At 38.1% G+C, this 23257-nt stretch overlaps 1 protein-coding gene across 1 annotated transcript in view; it reads right to left on the bottom strand.

The window, feature by feature from the left end:
* The window catches only part of ANKRD31 (ankyrin repeat domain 31), a 171513-nt gene that overhangs the window by 46565 nt on the left and 101691 nt on the right, over positions 1 to 23257 (bottom strand). The window contains exons 18-21 of the mRNA XM_040622182.1: positions 11520 to 11675; positions 9606 to 9610; positions 8861 to 8978; positions 3826 to 3913 (exon numbers count right to left, since the gene is read on the bottom strand). Of these exons, the coding sequence (XP_040478116.1) occupies positions 3826 to 3913; positions 8861 to 8978; positions 9606 to 9610; positions 11520 to 11675 (367 nt within the window). The remainder of the gene's footprint in view (positions 1 to 3825; positions 3914 to 8860; positions 8979 to 9605; positions 9611 to 11519; positions 11676 to 23257) is intronic.

Below are 23257 nucleotides of genomic sequence, written 5' to 3'. Positions count from 1 at the left end.
TGGGGGTGGTGGGAGGGAGCAGTCTCTCAAAGGACTATTCAAGAGAGTAACAACTTTCTTTTGAGGTGATGATGGACTCAGACCTGGCTTCCTCCTTGAACATCTAAAGGTTGAGACCCTTCAGAGCAAGACGTTTAGACAGCTGAGGAAAGGGAAAGTTGCTGCTAGAAATTAACTGTACTCCCTTCTAACCACAGGTCCAGAGTTCCAGGATCCTGAGGACTTGGTTTGGAGCCTGCCCTGTGATCCTGACTATGATGGCTTCTCCCTCAGAGAAAGAGCCTGTATAGGGTGGGACACCAAAAAAGAAAAAAAGAAAAAAGAAAGAAAGAAAGAGAGGGAGGGAGAGAGAAAGGAGAAAGAGAGACTGAGAGGAGCCAGGGAAAGGAAAATGCGTGTCCTGCCACACAGAAGCCAGGCAGAAGTTTCAGAACAGCCTCAGAAAACTGCTCTGAAGAGACTAAGTTTTAGACATTTGCCAAAGATTGAAGGAGTCAACAGCAGTCAGTATTTAGTTATTAGCCAAGAACTCTACAGTCCCATTGGCTTTCTCTCCTCCCTTAAAGGGGCAGTGAGATGAAAATAAAGGGATCCTGACTAAAAAGAATAAAAGTAAATTATAAAGCATAGGGATGGGGAGGGGAGAAAATTTTCTAATTTCAAAAGCATTAAAAAAAAAAAGGGGATCCCTCCTACATTGTTGGTGGGAATGCAAGTTGGTACAGCCACTCTGGAAAACAGTGTGGAGGTCCCTTAAAAAGTTAAAAATTGAGCTACCCTATGACCCAGCAATTGCACTACCGGGTATTTACCCCAAAGATACAGACGTAGTGAAGAGAAGGGCCATATGCACCCCAATGTTCATAGCAGCATTGTCCACAATAGCTAAATCGTGGAAGGAGCCGAGATGCCCTTCAACAGATGACTGGATTAAGAAGATGTGGTCCATATATACAATGGAATATTACTCAGCTATCAGAAAGAATGAGTTCTCAACATTTGCTGCAACATGGACGGCACTGGAGGAGATAATGCTAAGTGAAATAAGTCAAGCAGAGAAAGACAATTATCATATGGTTTCTCTCATCTATGGAACATAAGAACTAGGAAGATCGGTAGGGGAAGAAAGGGATAAAGAAAGGGGGGGTAATCAGAAGGGGGAATGAACCATGAGAGACTGTGGACTCTGAGAAACAAACTGAGGGCTTCAGAGGGGAGAGGGGTGGGGGAATGGGATAGGCTGGTGATGGGTAGTAAGGAGGGCACGTATTGCATGGTGCACTGGGTGTTATACGCAACTAATGAATCATGGAACTTTTACATCAAAAACCAGAGATGTACTGTATGGTGACTAACATAATATAATAAAAAAAATTATTATTAAAAAAAAGAAACAGCAAAGGTTAAAAGCATTAAAAGAAATAGCAAAGGAAAAACGCTGATACATTTTACTACACAGAATTTGAAAATGTATGCTGCAACATGGACGGCACTGGAGGAGATAATGCTAAGTGAAATAAGTCAAGCAGAGAAAGACAATTATCATATGGTTTCACTCATTTATGGAACATAAGAAGTAGGAAGATCGGTAGGAGAAGAAAGGGATAAAGAAAGGGGGAGTAATCAGAAGGGGGAATGAAACATGAGAGATTATGGACTCTGGGAAACAAACTGAGGGCTTCAGAGGGGAGGGGGTTGGGGGAATGGGATAGGCTGGTGATGGTAGTAAGGAGGGCACGTATTGCATGGTGCACTGGGTGTTATACGCAACTAATGAATCATGGAACTTTACATCAAAAACCAGGGATGTACTGTATGGTGACTAACATAATATAATAAAAAAATACTACTATAAAAAAAAGAATTTGAAAATGTATGTACTTAAGCATAAATTAACATGTTACACATGAAAAGACAGTTAAGTAGCTGAAAAACATATTTGCAGCAGTTATGGCAGAACAGGGGTCAATAACTTGATTAATAAAATGGCTCCAATTTATTAATAGACAAACAGGAACAGTCAATTTACAAAGCAGGAAATAAAACTAGAGAAAAAATACCACTAATAATCAATAAGGCAAGTGAAAATATGAGGCATTCCTCTTACTAAACTACTAAAATGAATTTAAATGAAAATACTGATGCTATTAGCAGTGTAAAGGAAAACAAACACTAATGTGTGTCAGTGAAAGTGCAAATTAAATTAGTATCTAATACTTTATGAAACAATGTATCAATACAAATCAATAGATTTAAAAATGTTTATATATTTTTGACCCAATAGTTCCAATTCTGTTAATATTTCCTAAGAAAGATAAATGCTATAGAATAGCAAAAAACTGGAATAACGTAAATGCTCAACAGGGAAAAATTAAGCCCTGGAACATTAACAGAACAGGATACTATGTAAAGCACTAAGAACGGCTATGGGGGAAAAATGTTAAATTGGCAAATTTGGCCTGAGCTAAACTATATTTTTAATATTTTTATTGAGGTACAACTGCATAACTAAATTCTTAGAAAAAGAAAAAACAAATACTATGGTGGGATGGTAGGTAATTTTAGCATATTTTTTCATCTTTATTATTTTTTTGAAGCGTATTTATATGCCTTTTTAATTAAAAAAATTATAAAATTGGAAAATTCATCTTAGGTGTATATTATAAATACTAAATAAAATAGATGAACTATTCACATCTGTTTGAGGGTATACATTATTTTGTATTATTTTCCTTAAATCATAACATGTACCATGTATTAGGCCAAGATGAAAGGGAGAAAGGGTATATTTTATTTTTTATTTTTTTAAAGATTTTATTTATTTGACAGAGAGAGAGACAGCCAGCGAGAGAGGGAACACAAGCAGGGGGAGCGGGAGAGGAAGAAGCAGGCTCCCAACGGGGCAGGAAGCCCGATGCGGGGCTCCATCCCAGGACCCTGGGATTATGACCTGAGCTGAAGGCATATGCTTAACGACTGAGCCACCCAGGTGCCCCGTAAGGGTATAATTTAAAAGGAAATAATTTTTAAAGACCATACAGTATGAACAAGACAAGACATGAACTAACAGTTGTATCCTGTTACACAAAAGGTTGATGAGATACTTCAAATTACTTTTTAGCTAACTACTTAAACATTCAGATCTGCATCTATCAGGAGTTAATTTCTACCCTGTAAGTCATAACTCAAGAAAACACAACTATCTAACACACAACTAACTGTGATCTATCAAAGATCTGCAAACAGTCACTGGAATTTTGAAAAATTCAGATTATTAGGTTAGGAATCAAAGTCAAATTTACCATTTTGAATCACTAGAGTTTTGTAAACAGGAAGACATCTATGCAGTAACACATTTACCTGGTCTATCTGTTCATCTGAAAGGCATGAGGATTTGCCTTACTTGAGTCACAACTGCCTATTCCTTTTCTGATCTGTTTTTAAGGGTTACTATAGCTGGGTGAAGCTGGGGAGCTAAGGAGTAACATAATCTCATCTCTAGCCACTATCTTACGCTTTCTTCCCCACATCTTCATCTAAACATATCACCAGTAATAGCCTATCTTTGATCATGGTTCTGAGTGTCCCTCATGCTATACCTTGAGTCTAGAAGTATCTTGATCAACAATTACACTAACTGCTCATTTGCATAAATGACTTCTAATGCTCATTCCTGGCACTCTATCATCACATAAAAAAAAAAAAAAAGGTTACTTTTCAGCCACCACAAGTAAGCTTTGACATAAACCTGTACCTTAAGAAGCGGAGGGAGCAATGACCGTGGATGTATGAAATAATCAAACTGGAGTATGGGTTCACATTTACCTGCATCTTCAGGGGTTCTTATTTCAAATTCTAGTAAATTTTCTTGTTTTTCTTCTATATCTTGTAGAATGGCACTGATGGTCTGATGCTATCAGATAAAAATATTAAAAACTTCATTACAAGAAGGTAGATTTCTCGGATATTCAATTGTCAAATGCACAGCAAAAGTGCTAAAGAAAGTGCTTCTAAAATGCTCATTTCACTTTATGTTCAAAATGTATTCATGTTTTGTTTAAACTTAACTGTAAAATGTTGCGTATTTGGGAGAACAAGTAAACCTAAGTATTTTGAGTTATGTAGCAGATCTACTTCTGGTAAATACAATATTTGAGTAGCAACCATATAAAGACTCATAATTTCTCACTGACTTGTGTTTTAATCATAGCTGTAGATGATGAAAGAACAACTTAGCACATAATATTTAAAGATCACATATATGCAATAAGTTCACTTTAAGGCTTCATGACTATCACTGCACACTATTAAAATCTCACACATAATCTCAAAAATACAAAACGCTACTCTCAAAAATTCACAAATAGGAATTAAGGCCACCTCTCCACGACCTTGTTAGTACTGACTGTCCTGCCTGGAATGCCTTATATTTACTTTGCCCAGATCCATGTCTTTCTTATCAGAGAAGTAATCATGGAGTGGATTCTGGAACTAGACTGCCTGGGTGTGAATTCTGGCTTCACCTCTTCCTAGCTGGGTGGCTCCAGCACTTTACTTGTCCTCTCCTTTCCTGAATAGAGTAACACAGGTAAGATGCTTTGGGCAGTGCCAGCAAAACACAAAAGTTCAATAGGTACTGCTTATTATTATATAAAACCCATATCGAACATGAAACCTCTGACTAATCTAATTCATATGGATTTCTCCTTTCTCAGAATTAGTTAAGAATTTTGGTGGTATATGATTAAGCATTAATATATATAATGTCTTACACATTATATTTCTCCATCAAGAAAATAACATCTTATAGGCAGGAGCATAGCTTTCGTATTTGTGAATGGTTCCCACACTGTTGGATATATAGCTGGTGCTCAATAAACGTAAAGTGACGGACTGACTCATGTCACCTACCCTTTAATATATTCTCAATATACATTCATTTAAACAATGAGACAGTCCTCAAAGCCTTCTAAAGTATGCTTCCCTGAAATTTTACTTTGGTGCCTACAGGGACATGAAAAATGCACATAATAAAACCATCCAATTATGTGGAAAAGCAATCTCACTGCTGTCACTTATGAAATGCATCAGAGCAGAACTATAAAACATAAATATGCAAAACAAACAAAATGAGATTTATCTCTTTTTACACTGAACGACTATAAAAGCAACCTAAATATCTGAATCTGAGCCCTGGGTAAGCCTCTATCTACAGGTCAGGATAAAGAAAACAGTTTTTGGTGCTGATTTTCCTTTTGGTTTGCTAATATTGTGGATGCACTCAGTCTTGGCCACCATGGGCAATAAGCTCCAACTTCACACCAGCCTTACCTTCCACCATGAAGGGGCCACCATAACCTTCCCTCCAAGATCCCCTGTCTTAGTTCATTATTGTTTGTTTATCTTAAAAAGAAACACCAAAAAACCCAACCTATGATCTGTCTGTGGAACAAGCAGCTTTAGACAGTTTATTACTGTGCTTACAGAAAGCTTCACTACAATTTTATTCCAAATTTCCTATTTTTCATGGCAGGATCATCTTTGCTTCTGACACCTCTCTTACAATTTTGTACAGTGTAGCACTGTGGCCAGAAGCACCGGCTCTGTAGCCAGACTGCCTGGCACTGCTTTAACTCTGGTATTGCTACTTAACAGAAATGTAATTTTGGATTAAGTTACTTAACCTCTTTTACTTTAGCTTCCTCAACTGTAATGAGGAAGATAAATGAGAATAACAGAATGCACCCAGAAAGGTTATTATGAGGATGAAATGAGTTAATATAAGGACTTAGAGGACAGCTTATCGTGTAATAAGTACTCAGTGAATGCCAACTATTAGTCTTATTACTCCATCTACACGGGTATAGGGAAGGAAGCTGCCTACATGCTGTGATATGAAGGTGTTATAAGGCAGTAACAAACTAAAATCATCTCATTTCCTTTGTATCTGGCCAGAGTCACCTCCTCCCCAATTCGATTTGAAGTTTCCAACATTCAAAAATCAGTTTACATTTACAAAAGACTAACCCCTAATGACTTTAAAGTCCTTATTTTTCTTGAGTTTTCCTCCTTTTCTGAAGTTGGTTTTCTTTTTCTTTTTTTTTTAATTGAAGTATAGTTGACACATAATATTACATAGTTTCAGGTGTACAACAGTAATTTGCCAAGTTTATATGTTATACTATGCTCTCCACAAGTGTAGCTACTATCTGTCACCATATAATACTATTACAGTATCACTGACTATATTACCTATGCTGTACCTTTTATCCCTGTGACTTATTCATTTCATAACCGGAAACCTACCTCCCACTCCCCTCCCCCATTTTATCCATTTCCCTACCCAAAGTTGGTTTTCTTTAGACTCCTGTATCTCCATTACAATTTTTTCTGAAGCTTGACATGTGAAATGATATATATTACTCCCAAAGCAAACACCCATACAGTTAATAACAGGCAGTTTTTCCAAGATGTTCTAATCTTTACATGAAAATACACCTTAAAGATACTCATGATCAATATGGTGAGCTGAGCTGATATAGAAGAACCTCTGCCTACTCCAAACACATGGAAACAGTACACAAAATACAATAAACTTTAAATATACACACACACAGTTAAGAATGGAAAATGACTGAAAAATTCCCTGGTGTCAGAAATGAAACTAGTAGTGGCCCATCAGGGATTTGGAACAAATACAGGTATTAGGGGCTGGGTTTTTAATGCTCACAAAGGAAAAAGAGGCATGGAATCCAGACATAAAGTTGGAGATCTTTAGGTTAACTAAAGGTTAGAAAAACTCTACTTGCCGCTACCCAAGGCTTTGGGTAGAAAATTAGAGACTCAAGCCTATACCACACAGTATATAAGAACTGAGTTTATATAATTTGTGTGGTTCAGGAACCCAAACTGAGAAATTAGCATAAAAATTTGTGTGAAATTGATAAACTTCTAGGGCCTCAGCAGAGGCAAATGTTCAGCACAAAGGCTAGGCACACGAAAATTCCCACAGTAATCAGTCCTCATGGAAATGAGATTATAATAAAAAATTAAAAACCACATAAAGAATCATGTTATCATGAGAAACAATCGGGAAGAACCTTTGAAATTCCTTTTAAAAAATGTTTGGATTTTTAAAAATGCTATCAATATTTTAAGAGCAGAAAAGTCTTTATTTTGTTTTCTTCAAAAAAAATTTGAAAAGCAAACAGAATTTCTAGAAATAAAGTCATTTAAACTAAAGGCTCAATGTATGGGTTAAGTAGATTAGAAATATTTGAGGAGAGAAAAATGAACTAGAAGAGAGGTCAAAGGATATCACATAGAATATACTGTGGAGAGTTAAAGAGATGGCAACTATGAAGAAGATATTAGAAAACATGGAGACTGGTCTAAAAGACAACTGAATAGAGGTTACAAAACAGAAAAATACTGAGAATGGAGCAGAGGCAATTTTCAAAGGTATAAGGACTGAAAGTTCCTGAAATACAAATGAGAAATGTGCCTTCAGATTAAAGGAGCATTTCTAGGCCCGAGTACAATTAATAAAAATCTGCTCCACATTTAGACATTAACTTAGTGGAAGTGGAGAACATAAAATCTATAAGACTAAAAGACAGATTATCTACAAGGCAATGACAGATTGAGGTTGGCTTTCTGTCCATGACAACAGATACCAGGAAACAATGTAAAACATTTTCCAAGTCCTGAGGCAAATGCAATTTAGTCTGAATACCACTTAAGATAAAATACGTAAGCTATAAATTTGTTAATAGTTTAGATTCAATGAATGACAATGTCTTCTTTACAATGACTAACAGAAAGCATGTAAGAGAAGTCTAATCAACATACATAGTCTTTTTAAAAATTATTTATTTATTTGACAAAGAGGGAGAAAGCACAAGCAGGGGGAGTGGCAGGCAGAGGAAAGCAGGCTCCCTGAGGAGCAAGGAGCCTGATGTGAGGCTCAATCTCAGGACCCTGAGATCATGACCTGAGCCAAAGCTAGATGCTTAATTGACTGAGTCACCCAAGTACCCCTCAACATACACAGTCTTATTCGATATAGTATTTCACCAAGGATCCTATTTTCTTAAGAAGTTAGTTCCTAGTAAGCTCTACGTTTTTATCAGGTTACACATATCCATCTTAACAAGTAACATTTTTTTTTTATCAAGCAACTACTATGTTATTTTTGTGTAAATATATATATTTTTTTAAAGATTTTATTTATTTATTCGACAGAGATAGAGACAGCCAGAGAGAGAGGGAACACAAGGAGGGGGAGTGGGAGAGGAAGAAGCAGGCTCATAGCGGAAGAGCCTGATGTGGGGCTCGATCCCATAACGCTGGGATCACGCCCTGAGCCGAAGGCAGACGCTTAACCGCTGTGCCACCCAGGCGCCCCCGTGTGTAAATATATTTTTATATGAGGAGTTTAACATATAGCAAACACTATCACTATAAACCATGTGAGATTCCAGGTTGGCTAACCCCAGTTGCTTTTCTCTTCTCTGTCTGGGTTCCAGGGTCTTTTCTACCTACTAGACATCCTCGACTTTTTGTGGAAGTGGGTGGGTGAAGACACACTATGATAGTGGGACAAGAAGAAGCTAAAAAACACAACCTAGTTGTAAAGAATAGCAGCTAATCCATAATTCTGTATTCAATGCAGATAAGTGAGTTAACTGTTCCACATATTTTCTTGGCTCATTAGCTATATATTTTCTTGTGACAAAAAATATTTTCAACCTGTGTCCTTAAAATGGGAAGAGTACTGCTGATAGCCAATGGCTGGCTTGCTGGCCCAAAGAATGGCATTTTCAAAGCTGAAAAATGAAAGGACTTCAACTTCACTCACCACAGGATGGCTTTCTCTTGTTTTTTCTCTGTGTGAAAGACAAGGTGGATCAACAGTTTTGCAGTCATCACAAAAACACCGTTTAAGTCTTTTTGGCCGGACAGCAGGNNNNTTTTGACTTTAAAAATTAAAATCAGAAAATATAATAATGTGTAAAAACTTAGCTTCATTTTATCAATTTTAATGGTGACAGGAATAGAAAGAATAAATTAAGTTTACAATTACTATAATAACTTAATGTTGATCAGCATCTCATTATTATTATTATCAATTGAGTGATTACAGCTAACGTTTACTGAATACTTACCATACACTGGATGGCAAACTCTTTTCCTGAACCATTTTATTTAATCTTCATATGAGCCCTATAAGATAGGTAGTTTATTCTGCCCATTTTACAGAAGAGGAGAATTAAGCTTAGAAGGATTTGGGAAGCTTCCTTAATGTCACATAGGTAGTACTGAAAACAGATCTGATTCCCAAATCCACGCTGTTAATCACTATGTCTACGATTCATTGTCTCTGACCCTTTTCCCATTCTGGACTCCCTTTCTTCACATAACTACTGTACCTACATCCCTCATCCCTTTAGGGTACCTGATCAAGGAAATGTATACACACGTAACAACAGACAGGTGGGAATAGATATAGCACTTCACAACAGAGTGCCCAATAACTCTAAAAATGGCTGGGGCTCTATATGGTAGCAGGCAATGAAAACAGGAACCTTCTATCAGTCTTGAACTTGACCTCCATGTCATCTATCTCACTAGTAAAATATGAGACAGTGATTATCCTTCCTCTGATCAATCATATCAGTAATATGATTCTTCTCTTGAAAATCAACAATTGTTAAAGATAGTGGTAGGCTGGGGGAAAAGTGTGTGACAAAGGTTCTCTTCCCAATTATTCTGCCTCATAGGGAGAAAGGGCAGATATGTTTCTGGGTTTCTTGTGTGAGTCTCGGTTCAAGCAGGACAGAAAAGGAAGAACAAATCACTCTCCTCAACACTTAATAAACTGCGTTTAACTGTTTGTTTTCTGGTTGATCTCCCCACAAGACTAAAAAGTTCCTCATAGGCAAGTACTCAATTTACTTGGCAGGTGCTTAACAAATATATGTTTTCTAAATTAGTGTTCACTACATGCCTATTTCTTATAGATAGTTCATTATTTTATTTAAATGCAAACTATTTCTTTTTTTTTAATTTTTTATTATGTTATGTTAGTCACCATACAGTACATCATTAGTTTTTGATGTAGTGTTACATGATTCATTGTTTGCATATAACACCCAGTGTTCCATGCAATACGTGCCCTCCTTAATACCCATCACTGGCCTATCCCAATCCCAACCCTCCTCCCCTCTGAAGCCCTCAGTTTGTTTCCCAGAGTCCATAGTCTCTCATGGTTCATTCCCCCTTCTGTTTACCCCCCCTTCATTCTTCCCTTCCTTCTCCTACCAATGTCCCTGCTATTCCTTATGTTCCACAAATGAGTGAAACCATGTAATTGTCTTTCTCTGCTTGACTTATTTCACTTAGCATTATCTCCTCCGGTCCAGTCCATCTTGCTACAAATGTTGGGTAATCATTCTTTCTGATGGCTGAGTAATATTCCATTGTATGTATCGACCACATCTTCTTTATCCATTCGTCTGTTGAAGGGCATCTCGGCTCCTTCCACGATTTAGCTATTGTGGACAATGCTGCTATGAACACTGGGGTGCATGTGCCCCTTCTCTTCCCTAAGTCTGTATCTTTGGGGTAAATACCCAGTAGTGCAATGGCTGGATCATAGGGTAGCTCAATTTTTAACTTTTTGAGGGACCTCCACACTGTTTTCCAAAGTGGCTGTACCCAACGTGCATACACCAACAGTGTAAGAGCGTTCCCCTTTCTCCACATCCTCTCCAACACTTGTTTCTTGCCTTGTCAATTTTTGCCATTCTAACTGGCGTAAGGTGGTATCTCAGTGTGGTTTTGATTTGAATTTCCCTGATGGCTAATGATTTTGAACATTTTTCAAGTGTCTGTTAGACATGTCTTCACTGGAAAAGTGTGTTCATATCTTCTGCCCATTTTTTGATTTGATTATTTTAAATGCAAACTATTTCTAAAAAATTGTTCATAAAATTTTGCCTCACTGTAAATTCCCTTGAATATTTTTTACACTACATTTACACATATGCATACAAGTATATTTGCTAATCAACAAATTCATATTCTAGCATTAGAACATTAGAGTATGGAAAAGTTGGCATCAGTCCCTTTCACATGAACTACTACAAATTTTGAAGTAATAGAGTCTTAGTATAGTGCCAACCTTTTCCAACCCTAGTACCAGTAAGTCAATTTGTGTGATTTCAGTTACATCTCTATCTCAGACCCAAAGTTAGAGATTAATAATTGTTTAATGAATAATACGGATTCCATTTCAACATGTAACTCCAATCCAACAGGATCATATGGTATATAAATTAAACCAATTTGGAAATGCTAATTTCTAAAAATAAACAATGCTTTTCGAGAGTTTAATAAACATACAAAACATCTACCCCAGTTATGAAACAATTTATATTACAAATCTGCAGATTTTTCTAAGCAGAGGTATACACTTGTCTAAAATAGCATGCAATACTGACATACATACCAGTGACTATAACATTACTTTCATCTCTATTATCAGTCTCAACTGCACCATAAGATTTCAGCAGCTCTTTCATTTTTTCATCATCTGCTTCATCCAAAGCAGTCTTCTGCTTTTGATTCTTTTGATTTGGATTTGCTCCATGTTGTAGTAGAATCTCAGCTGCCTAGAAGATATTTTTCCAAAGTTATCTCTACAGATACCTAAGATCAATAATTTCTGTTTTCATTATAAGTCACCACTATTAAAAGTTCTCAAAAGAAGTTTCAAACTCTGGCCAAGAAATTTTTTGATTAAATTTGCTATGAAAGCTGTAAACTGATCCACGAATTTGGTCCGATCTGTCCTCACAGGAGAAGGAAACATAATGACATGAAAGTGCCAGATATGTGCCTTCATTGCAATCAAGAAGTAAACATAGGCAGAATGATATGCAAGACTGACTCTCTCTCTTTAACAGAACCCTTTGTCTCTTCCTCCAACCTGCATTATTGTATTTTAGGTATGTTACTTGTTCAAGAAGTTTAATGAGCTAGCTTGAAAATCCAATGACCCTTCTAATAATGTTTGTGCAAATCTGTCATGTGTCCTAAATAAGTGACTTATATATGCACATTAGCTGGGGGGCAGTTTCTAATATAAATAAAGTTTCTCTGAGTAACTCAAAGCTATTGTATATGAGAAGTTTATAAATGGTCAAAGTTAAAGATGTTACTAATTAGCTTATGGTATAAGTCGACTAGTGAAAAAAAGCCAATGATTCTGTGTGAGGTAAGGGACTCAAATCACTGAAAAACCTGATTAGGACAAGATGGTCAGGATTTTGTTAAAAATAGAGGTTTGCCCTGTGTTAGTGACTTATCTCTTTCTTTTTATGTTCAGGTATGGAGAAGCAGAGACTTTGGGAGGAAATGGGCCACTGAAGATGATAAGGATAGCCCCTCATTTGTTCCATCAGCCCGGAGTTAGCACAGCGTAAAAGAAAACACGTTTGTTTTAAAGTCAAGCATACAAAACTCACTCCTGCTATCTACTAGCTATGTCCTTGGGCAAATTATTTACCATTAAAACCTCATTTTTATCATCTATGAGAACTAAATGTGAGCCCTTGTGAAATACCTTGTACATAGTGAATTTTTAACGAAAGTAGTCCCCTAGACCCCCTTCTTTCTTAGAGGAGTGAAAAGACCAACTGAGGTAGTGAGAGACAGTAGATAATAAATAGCATACGAAAAAAGGTCTCCTGCAAAGATTTCTGATGAAAACTTAGTGAAGTCTGAGTAAAGGTATTTTGTTTTTAAAAGATGGGGTGAGCAGTACCTCAATCCAGTGGTTTCTAAGCACCCTCTTTCCACTGCTATATACGGGGTCAGGAAAAAGCTGGTTTGTTTGTTTTTTAACAAAGGAAGCTTTTCTAGACTTAAAAATCATGCCATATTAATAATGACTATTTTGTGTGTTAAGAGGAGGCCTTCCTCTAAGGGCTTGACCTTCAATGTATTAACATGGATTCATTTAATCTATTGGTTTGGAAAACACAGAACTCAGCTCAGAGGGAATGGGACCCCCAACAGCTCTGTTTCCATAACGCTCATTAGTAGGAAATAACCTAAAAAGCTTAAGAGAACAGCAAAATGGCCACAAGGCACTGAACAGGAAAGGCTAAAGCTACAGTTGGGAGAGAGTTCCAGGTAATACAATGGGGTAGACCTGAGGAACAAAGATAAAAATTGATAAAAATTAGGTGACCAAGAAGTAGGCCCCTTGCCTTTTTTTTTTTTAATCAGCTTTACTGAAGTAATCACTACTATTAACCATGACTTAGAAACATTCCATCATTATAAAATATTCATTATGCTTCTCTACAGTCACTCCCTATCTCCCTTTGGCCCTTGGGACTCAGTAATCTGCTACAATCACTGTAAAATTCACCTTTTGTAGTATTTCATATGAATGGAATTATATTTTCCATTAAAGTCTTTTTTGTGTGTCTTCTTTAAATCAGCATAATGTTTTTGAGATTCATCCATATTGCTGTATCAACAGTTTGATCTGGCTACTTGCTAGCTGGTATGAGGACAGTGTAAAACAGTTATACTTATTCTTCCATGTATGTAGAGAAGTGTACAAGAACACTTGTAATAAATCTATTTCTAGGGGCACCTGGGTGGCTCAGTGGGTTAAGCATCTGACTCTTGATCTCAGCTCAGGTCATGATCTCAGGGTCCTGGGATCAAGCCCTGTGTCGAGCTCTGCATTCAACATGGAGTGTATGTGTCCCTCTCCCTCTGCTCCCCGCCACCTCCCCCAACTATCTATCTCAAATAAATAAGACCTTAAAAAGAAAGATGTTTCTGAGAATGCCACCTGCAAGGTACAATGAGAACACTGCTATTTCAGTGAATGGAAATAATACAAAATCTTCAATGTACGTAGTATGAGAGGACACTTGTAGTAAAGATGTTTCTAAGAAAAAAAAAGTTTGTTCCTTTTAACTATATATCTACGTATCCATCCATCCATCCATCCATCCATCCATCCATCCATCCATCCATCCATTTACCAGTTGATAGACATTTGGGTTCTTTCTGGTTTTTGGCTGTTATGAGTAAAGCTACTGTGAACATTTGAGTACATATCTTTATGCAAACAAAAAGGTTTTTATGATCTCTCTGCTAAACCTCTAGTTTTGTTCATGTATTATTTCCCTAATTTTACTGAGTTGTCTGTGTTCTCTTGTAGATTGCTGAGCTTCTTTAAAACAATTATTTTACATTTTTGGCCAGGCAATTCATATATCTCCATTTCTCTGGGGCCAGTTACAGGAAAATTTGGTAGAGCCGTGTTTCCCTAACTTGGTATGTTCTCTGAAGTCTTATGTTCACATCTGAAGACTCCTGTAGTCTTCATTAACCAGCTTTGCAAGAGACATCTTCGCCTGTCAGTCCATCTATGGATTCTGAGGCTTTCTTAGATCTTTTCTTTAATCTTTTCTGAGGCTTTTCTTAGATGCCCTTGCTCCACACTTTGTTTTCTCTTGGGGGAAGTTCTTAAAACTGTATACCTTCTCTTGATCCCACAAAGCCAGGCCAACTGTTGAGAACTTATGTTTTTCCAAGGGTGGCTCTCTAAAATGTCCCCTGAAATCCTACAGAATTGAACTTTCTGTGTTGGCTTACTAGCAAGTCTGTGAAGGCTCACTTTTGCTGCCCATGAGAGTGCATACTAGGAGCCGGCCACTGGGGCTGGGGAGGGGGCGCAGCGGTAAAAGGGTGTGTGGGTGAGGTGGGCAGAGCATTAGGGAGATTCAAAGAGCTAGTTGGAGAGTTCTTCAGGTGCGGCATCTCCACAAACTTGTAGGTAGGCTTCCTGATGGGAGTCTGCAAACCAGGTTAGTAGGAAGAACTGTGAAGCAGTTAGTAGCATCCCTCTGTGAGGTCTAAGCCTTTGCTGCTGTGTCCCCAGCCTCTCTCAGCCCTTTAATCTTGCAGATCAACTCAGATCTCGGTGAGGCAAGAAAGAAGTGGGTCCCTTGGTGTGTATTTTTATATCATTTATTAAGAGAATTGCAATTGCCAACTATGAAAGTGTATTTGTCTATTTCTCATTTCAATTCTGCTTTTTCTTCATTTATTTTGAAACTCATTATTGTATGCACGTACTCTCAAGACTGCTATGTCTTCTTGGTGAAATACCCCCCTTATACTTATGAAATGTCCCTCTTTATCCCTGGCAATATTCCTTGCTCTGAAATCTTTGTCTTATGTTTCTAGAGTCACTCACTCTTTTATTGTTTTCATGGTATATCTTTTTCCTCATTTCCTCTTCTTCGTAGCCCCTGGCAATCACTAATCTACTCTCTGCCTGTATGGATTTGCTTATTGTGCATGTTTCATATTAATAAAATCATGTAATATGTAGCCTTTTGTATCCATCTTCTTTCATTCAGTCTAATGTTTTCAAGGTTCACCCATGTGGTAGCATCCATCAGCACTTCATTTTTTCATGGCTTAATAATATCTTATTGATATGCACCACATTTTGTTTATACATTCATCAACTGATGGACATTTGGGCTGTTCCCACTTTTTGGCTATTTGGAAAATAGTGCTATGAACACTCATATACTAATTTTTGTGTGAACATGTTTTCAATTTTTTTGGCTATATACCTAAGAGTGGAATTTGCTACATCATATGGCAACTCTATGTTTAACTTTCGAAGGAACTGCCAGAGTGTTTTGTTGTGTGTTTTTTTAAGATTTTATTTATTTATTTGACAGAGAGAGACAGCCAGCGAGAGAGGGAACACAAGCAGGGGGAGTGGGAGAAGAAGCAGGCTCCCAGCGGAGCAGGGAGCCCAATGCGGGGCTCGATCCCAGGACTCTGGGATCACGCCCTGAGCTGAGGGTAGATGCTTAACGACTGAGCCACCCAGGCGCCCCTGCCAGAGTGTTTTCTAGCAGCAGTACCATTTTACATTACCACCAGCAATATATGAAAGTCCCAATTTTTTCACATCTTTGCCAACATCACCTTTACCATTGAAAGATTTTTTTTGGCTGGGTATAGAATTCTAGATTGACAAGTTTAGTTCCCCTTGTAGTACTTTTTAAAGATGTTGCTCCTTTGTCCAGTGGCTTACAAAATTCTTGATGAGAAGCTAGCTGCCATTCTTTTTTTTTTTAAAAAGATTTTATTTATTTATTCGACAGAGATAGAGACAGCCAGTGAAAGACAGAGCACAAGCAGGGGGAGTGGGAGAGGAAGAAGCAGGCTCATAGCAGAGGAGCCTGATGTGGGGCTCGATCCCATAACGCTGGGATCACGCCCTGAGCCGAAGGCAGACGCTTAACTGCTGTGCCACCCAGACGCCCCTGCCATTCTTTTATCTGTTCCTGTATACAATTATCTTTTAAAACTTTGTTTTGAAGATTTTTCCCATACAAATCAAAACCACAATGAGAAATCACTTCACACCAGTCAGAATGGCTAAAATTAACAAGATAGGAACAACAAATGTTGGCGAGGATGTGGAGAAAGGGGAACTCTCTTACACTGCTGGTGGGAATGCAAGCTGGTGCAGCCACTCTGGAAAAGAGTATGGAGGTTCCCCAAGATGTTAAAAATAGAGCTACCCTATGACCCAGCAATTGTACTACTTCCTAGTTATTTGCCCCAAGGATACAAATGTAGTGATCCGAAGGGGCACCTGTACCCCATTGTTCACAACAGCAATGTCCACAATAGCCAAACTGTGGAAAGAGCCGAGATGCCCATCAACGGATGAGTGGATAAAGATGTGGTGTATATATACAATGGAATACTACTCAGCTATCAGAAAGGATGAATACTTACCATTTACATCACCATGGATAGAACTGGAGGGTATTATGCTGAGCGAAATAAGTCAATCAGGGAAAGAATTATCAAATGGTTTCGATGGTTTCACTCGTATGTGCAATATAAGAAACAGCACAGATGATCATAAGGGAAGGGAGGGAAAACTGAATGGGAAGTCATCAGAGAGAAAAACCATGACAGACTCAACTACAGGAGACAAACTGAGGGTTGCTGAAGGGGAGGTGGGTGGGGGGATGGGATAACTGGGTGATGGGCATTAAGGAGGGCATGTGATGTAATCAGCACTGGGTGTTATACACAACTGATAAATTACTGAACACTACATCTGAAACTAATGATGTACATTTTGTGTACTTTGTTGGCTAACTGAATTTAAATAAAAAATAGTGGCATGTACACTTTAACAATGTTAATTCTTCTAGTTCTTGAGCATGGTGTATCTTTCCTTTTTTTGTGTATCTTTATTTTTATTGTAATGACCATTTATTAATGCTTGGAAGTATGTTTTTCTTGTAGGATACATGATGACTTGGTTGGTGGCATCAACTAAATTGTTTCCCTTTACTGTACTATTTTATTTTATTGTCTATGTTGATAGTGATACTTTAATAAATATATTTTATGAGAATAGATAGATATTTTCCTCTTTTTTCACTGATTCTCAGCAATTTGGTTATGGTATGTGTTGGTACAATTTTCTTCATTTTTCTTTTACTGGAGGGTTGGTGAGATTTTGGTTCTGTGGGTTTACTGTTTTCATCAAATTTGTATAATTTTGGTCTTTATTCTCCAAATATTTTCTCTGACACCCCCCCCCCTTCTTGGGGATTAAGCTTGCATGTATATTATATAACTTGAGATTACCCTACAGGGCACTGAAGTTTTCTTATTTTGTCTTTGTTTTGTTTGTTTTCTCAGTCTTTCTTCTTTGTTTTATTTTGGATAATTTCTAATGCTTTATCTTCAAATCCACTGCACTTACTTTTCAGTATTAAATATGCTGTTAACTAACCCAATTGGTGAATATCTCACTTCACATGCTTTATTTTCATCTCTAGTAGTCTGAGTCTTATTTATATCTTCCATTTCTCTTCCCATCATGTTTCTGTTTTCCTCTACCTCCTTGAACATAAGAGAGTGTACTAGTGTTACTGCATAACAAATTACTACAAATGTGATAGTTTAAAATAAGATAAAATTATAATCTCACAGTTTTTCTGTAGGTCAGAAATCTGAGCCTGGGGTGGCTGTGTTGTCTGCTCAGAGTCTTCACCACGCCGAAATCAAAGTGCCAGCATACACTGATTATCACCTAATGTTTAGGGTCCTTTTCCAAGCTCACTAGTTTTTGGCATAATTCATTTCCCTGAAAGTTTATAAGGTTCTTGTATTCTTGTTGGCTGTGGGCTGGGGACTGCTCTCAGCTCCTAGAAGCTTCTGCAGCTCTTTGCCACATAGCTTTTTCTGATGCTTTCTTTCTTCTAAAGGATTCACCTCATTAGGTTGGGCCCACCCACAGTCAAAGGGAGGGGCTTATACACAGTGGGTAGAGGCCAGTGAGTAAGAATCTTAAGGACCATTTTAGAATTCTGCCTACCATGTGGAGTATATAGTTATATTTGTTTAACATCCTTTTCTGCTAATTCTATTATCTGTGTCATTTCTGGGTCTCTTTTGAATGATCATTTTTTTCCTCCTGCTTATGGTTACTATATAGTACTTTTTTATTTAAAAAATTTTGGATTGGTTGATAGGCACTGTGATGTTTATATTGCTGAGTGCTGAATTTAATTGTATTCCTTTAGATGTTGTTGGGCTTTGTTCTGGGACATGTTTAGGTTACCAGAATTAGTATGATCTTCTTGATATTTTCTTTTAAATTTTAAGGTGAGTCTAGAGAAACTTTTAGTACCAATTAACTCAACTCTGCAATTAACAGGGTTGCCTGAGTATCAGTGCAGCAGGCTCCTGCCCCAGAAGGCAGGCTGAAAAATCAAGAAGCCCACATCCCTAAGGTCCCTATATATAAATAACCTCTACTTGATGCTTCCATGTTTTAAGAGTTCCTGCCACTCTGGCTGGTGGAAACATAAACACAAACTCAGCTCTCTATAAGCTCCAGCAATGGTTCTGCCAATCCTTCCTGTTGGCTCTTTGCCTAATCTTCCATCATTTTCTTAAACATATTTGTAGATTAGCCAAAGAATCAAGGGGATTCTCCTTCAAATTTTTGGGAAGTTCTCTATATGTAGATCCTTTCTCTCTGGTATTTTGCCCCATAAATACTACCTGTTGAGCCTTTTAAACTCCAAATTCTGTCTTCTGAACTTGAGACCATAGGGCTGTTTGTTTCCTCTCTTTCTGTGCTTCTGCCTTGGAAACCCCCCTCTAGTCTATACGGTAAGGCAACCACAGGATTCATCTCATTTGCTTCCCTTCTCTCAAGGACTGCTGCCCTGAGCTGCATATTGTACAATGGTTCAAAACTGCTATTTTATGTATTTTGTTCATCTGTCAAGTTGTTAAGATGGGAGGGTATATCTTGTCCTTTCTATTCTTTCTTGTACAAAAGTGGATATCCACTCCCACCCACTTTTTATCTTTTTCCCTTATCTTTTCCTCTTACTCTCCTTTTCCTTATCTTTTTATCCTCTTCCTTTTACAAGATAAAACATATGACCACTTTGGAAAATAACTTAAAACAGAAATTAAGATTGAAAAAGAAGTTGAAAGTTGGAAAAAATAGGTGATTAACTTTCTGTGCAGTAATTCAAGAGTAAAAAATCTCAGAATTAAATTTATAGGCTATAATAGAACTGATACCATATATTTACCTCTCCTGCTCTCTCCTTGTAATCTTTCTGGTTCATGCATCAGTATTCTACTTCAGGATAAAGAAATAAGGACAAAAAGAAAGAAATGAGAAATAAAATAAGCCAATGACAGAAGAACTGTCACATGGAAGGAAAATTAATGAAGGTATGAGGAGAGATGTTGGCAATATATCAACATCAAAAGAATGAAAATATTCTTAAAAATACTACCTCCTTCTTTTCAAATAAAATGTTTCTCCTTAAAATATTGATGTGGAACCAGACTAAAACCGGGAGCTCGGGAGCACGCGCGTGTCCAAACTGAAAACCGGAGCTCCGGAGCTCACCCTCGAACTAGACTGAAAACGAGAGCTCAGGAGTGCACGATTGACCAGACTGAAAACCGGAGATCCAGAGTGCTCACTGGAACCGGACTGATACTGGGAGCTTGGGAGCGCGTGCGGGAACCGGGGCGGCTGGCAGTGTTAGAAGCACAAAGGGCAGAGATGTGTCGGCCCTGGAAGTGAGGGCTGGGACAGTGGCTGTGGGGTGCACAACCTGGGACACTGCAGGGTTTCTGGCAGCACCGACAGAAACAGAGTTAAAGTGGCCAAGAAAGCTCAGTGGAGAGCAGACTGTGATCTGTCTGTTCTGAGACAGAGGCTAGGATATGGCCACTGCTGCTCTGACTCTCAGAAGAGTCACAGAAAACCACCAGGGAAAGCCACCAGAGAACAAAAGCCCGGAAAGACCAGCTCACATTGTGCCCATCCCCATCCCCTCTTGCAGGGGTCAGGGAGACTCTACCCAAACAGGGTTGCCTGAGTATCAGTGCGGCAGGCCCCTGCCCCAGAAGGCAGGCTGAAAAATCAAGAAGCCCACATCCCTAAGGTCCCTAAAAAACAAGTGCACACTGCCTGGGTCCTGGTCAATGATTTGGGCTCTGGGCATCCCTGCAACCTCTCCTCATCAGAATGACAAGGAGGAGAAATCCCCCCAGCAAAGAAAAGATAATGAGTCTGTGGCCTCTGCCACAGAACTGATGGATATGGATATAACCAAATTGTCAGAAATGGAGTTCAGAGTAACAACAGTCAAGACGATGTGTAGGCTTGAGAAAAATATTAACGAAAATATTAACAAGAATACAGAATCTCTAAGGGTGGAAATGAGAGTGAAACTGGCAGAAATTAAAAATGCTATGAATCAAATGCAGTCTAAACTAGATGCTCTGACGGCCAGGGTAAATGAGGCAGAAGAACGAATTACTGAATTGGAGAATGGGATGGTAGAAGAGAAAGTTAAAACAGAAACTTGGCTCAAAAAGATCCAATCTCAAGAATGTAGATTATAGGAGATTACTGACTCAATGAAATGTTCCAATGTCAGAATCATCGGCATCCCCGAGGCAGTGGAGAAAGAGAGAGGTCTAAAAGAGATATTTGAACAAATTGTAGCTGAGAAATTCCCTAATCTGGCAAAGAAAACAAGCATTCGTGTCCAAGAATCAGAGAGGACCCCTCCCAAGGTCAATGAGAACAGACCTACACCATGTCACGTCACAGTGCAGTTCGCAAATATTAGATCCAAGGATACAGTATTGAAAGCGGCCAGGGGGAAGAAAATCCTTACATACAGAGGGAAAAATATCAGAATAACGTCAGACCTGTCTACAGAGACCTGGCAGGCTAGGAAGGGTTGGCAGGGTATTTTCAAAGCTCTATCTGAGAAGAACATGCAGCCAAGGATCCTTTATCCAGCAAGGCTGTCATTCAGAATTGATGGAGAGATAAGGACCTTCCAGGATCAGTAGAAACTGACCAAATTCATAACCACCAAACCAGCCCTACAGGAGATATTAAGGAGGTGTTCTATAAAAGTAAAAAGGCCCCAAGAGTGTTACAGAACAGAAATTTACAATCTATAGAAACAAAGACTTCACAGGCAACATGACATCATTAAAATCATATCTCTTAATAATCACTCTCAATGTGAATGGCCTAAATGCTCCCATAAAACCCCACAGGGTTGCAGATTGGATAAAAAGACATGACCCGTACATTTGCTGTCTACAAGAGACTCATTTTGAACATAAAGATACATCCAGACTGAAAGTGAAGGGATGAAAAACCATTTTTCATACCAATGGACCTCAAAAGAAAGCTGGGGTAGCAATTCTCATATCAGACAGATTAGATTTTAAACTAAAGACTGTTGTTAGAGATACAGAAGGACACTATATTATTCTTAAAGGATGTATCCAACAAGTGGATATGACAATTATAAATATCTATGCTGCCAACAGGGGAGCAGCTAGATACACAAGCTAACGCTTAACCAGAATAAAGAGACATATAGATAATAATACGTTAATAGTAGGGGACCTCAATACTCCACTCTCAGCAACAGACAGATCACCTAAGCAGAAAATCAACAAAGAAACAAGAGCTTTCAATGACATACTGGACCAGATGGACCTCATAGATATATATAGAACACTATACCCCAGAACAACAGAATACTCATTCTTTTCGAATGCACGTGGAACTTTCTCCAGAATAGACCATATACTGGGTCACAAAACAGGTCTCAACTGATACCAAAAGACTGAGATTATTCCCTGCATATTCTCAGACCACAACGCTTTGAAACTGGAACTCAATCACAAGGAAAAAATTGGAAGAAACTCAAACACTTGGAAACTAAGAACCATCCTGCTCAAGAATGACTGGGTAAACCAGGAAATTAAAAATCAGTTTAAACAATTTTTGGACACCAATGAGAATGAAAACACGTTGGTCCAAAACCTATGGGACACTGCAAAGGCGGTCCTAAGGGGAAAATACATAGCCATCTAACCCCCACTCAAAAGAATAGAAAAATCTAAAATGCAGTTTTTATATTCTCACCTCAAGAAGCTGGAGCTGGAACAGAAGAACAGGCCTAACCCACACACGAGAAGGCAGGTGATCAAGATTAGAGCAGAGATCAATGAATTAGAAACCAGGACCACAGGAGAGCAGATCAACAGAACTAGAAGCTGGTTCTTTGAAAGAATAAATAAGATCGATAAGCCACTGGCCAGACTTATTCAAAAGAATAGGGAAAGGACCCAAATTAATAAAATATGAATGAAAGGGGAGAGGTCACAACCAACACCAATGAAATAGGAAGGATCATTAGAAATTTGTATCAACAGCTTTATGCCAATAAATTAAACAACCTGGAGGAAATGGATGCCTTCCTGGAAACCTATAAACTACCAAAATTGAAACAGGAAGAAATTGATTATTTAAACAGACCGATTAATTATGAAGAGATTGAAACAGTGATAAAAAACCTCCCCAAAAACAAGACTCCAGGGCCTGACGGATTCCATGGGGAATTCTACCAAACATTCAAAGAAGAAATAATACCTATTCTCCTGAAGCTGTTTCAAAAAACAGAAACAGAACGAAAACTACCAAACTCATTTTATGAGGCCAGAATTACCTTGATCCCCAAACCAGGCAAAGACCCCATCAAAAAAGGAGAATTACAGACCGATATCCCTGATGAATATGGACACCAAA

Source organism: Ursus maritimus, unplaced genomic scaffold, assembly GCF_017311325.1.
Source record: "Ursus maritimus isolate PB19 unplaced genomic scaffold, ASM1731132v1 scaffold_5, whole genome shotgun sequence".
NCBI lineage: Eukaryota > Metazoa > Chordata > Mammalia > Carnivora > Ursidae > Ursus > Ursus maritimus.
This window is presented reverse-complemented; position numbering and strand designations above follow the sequence as displayed.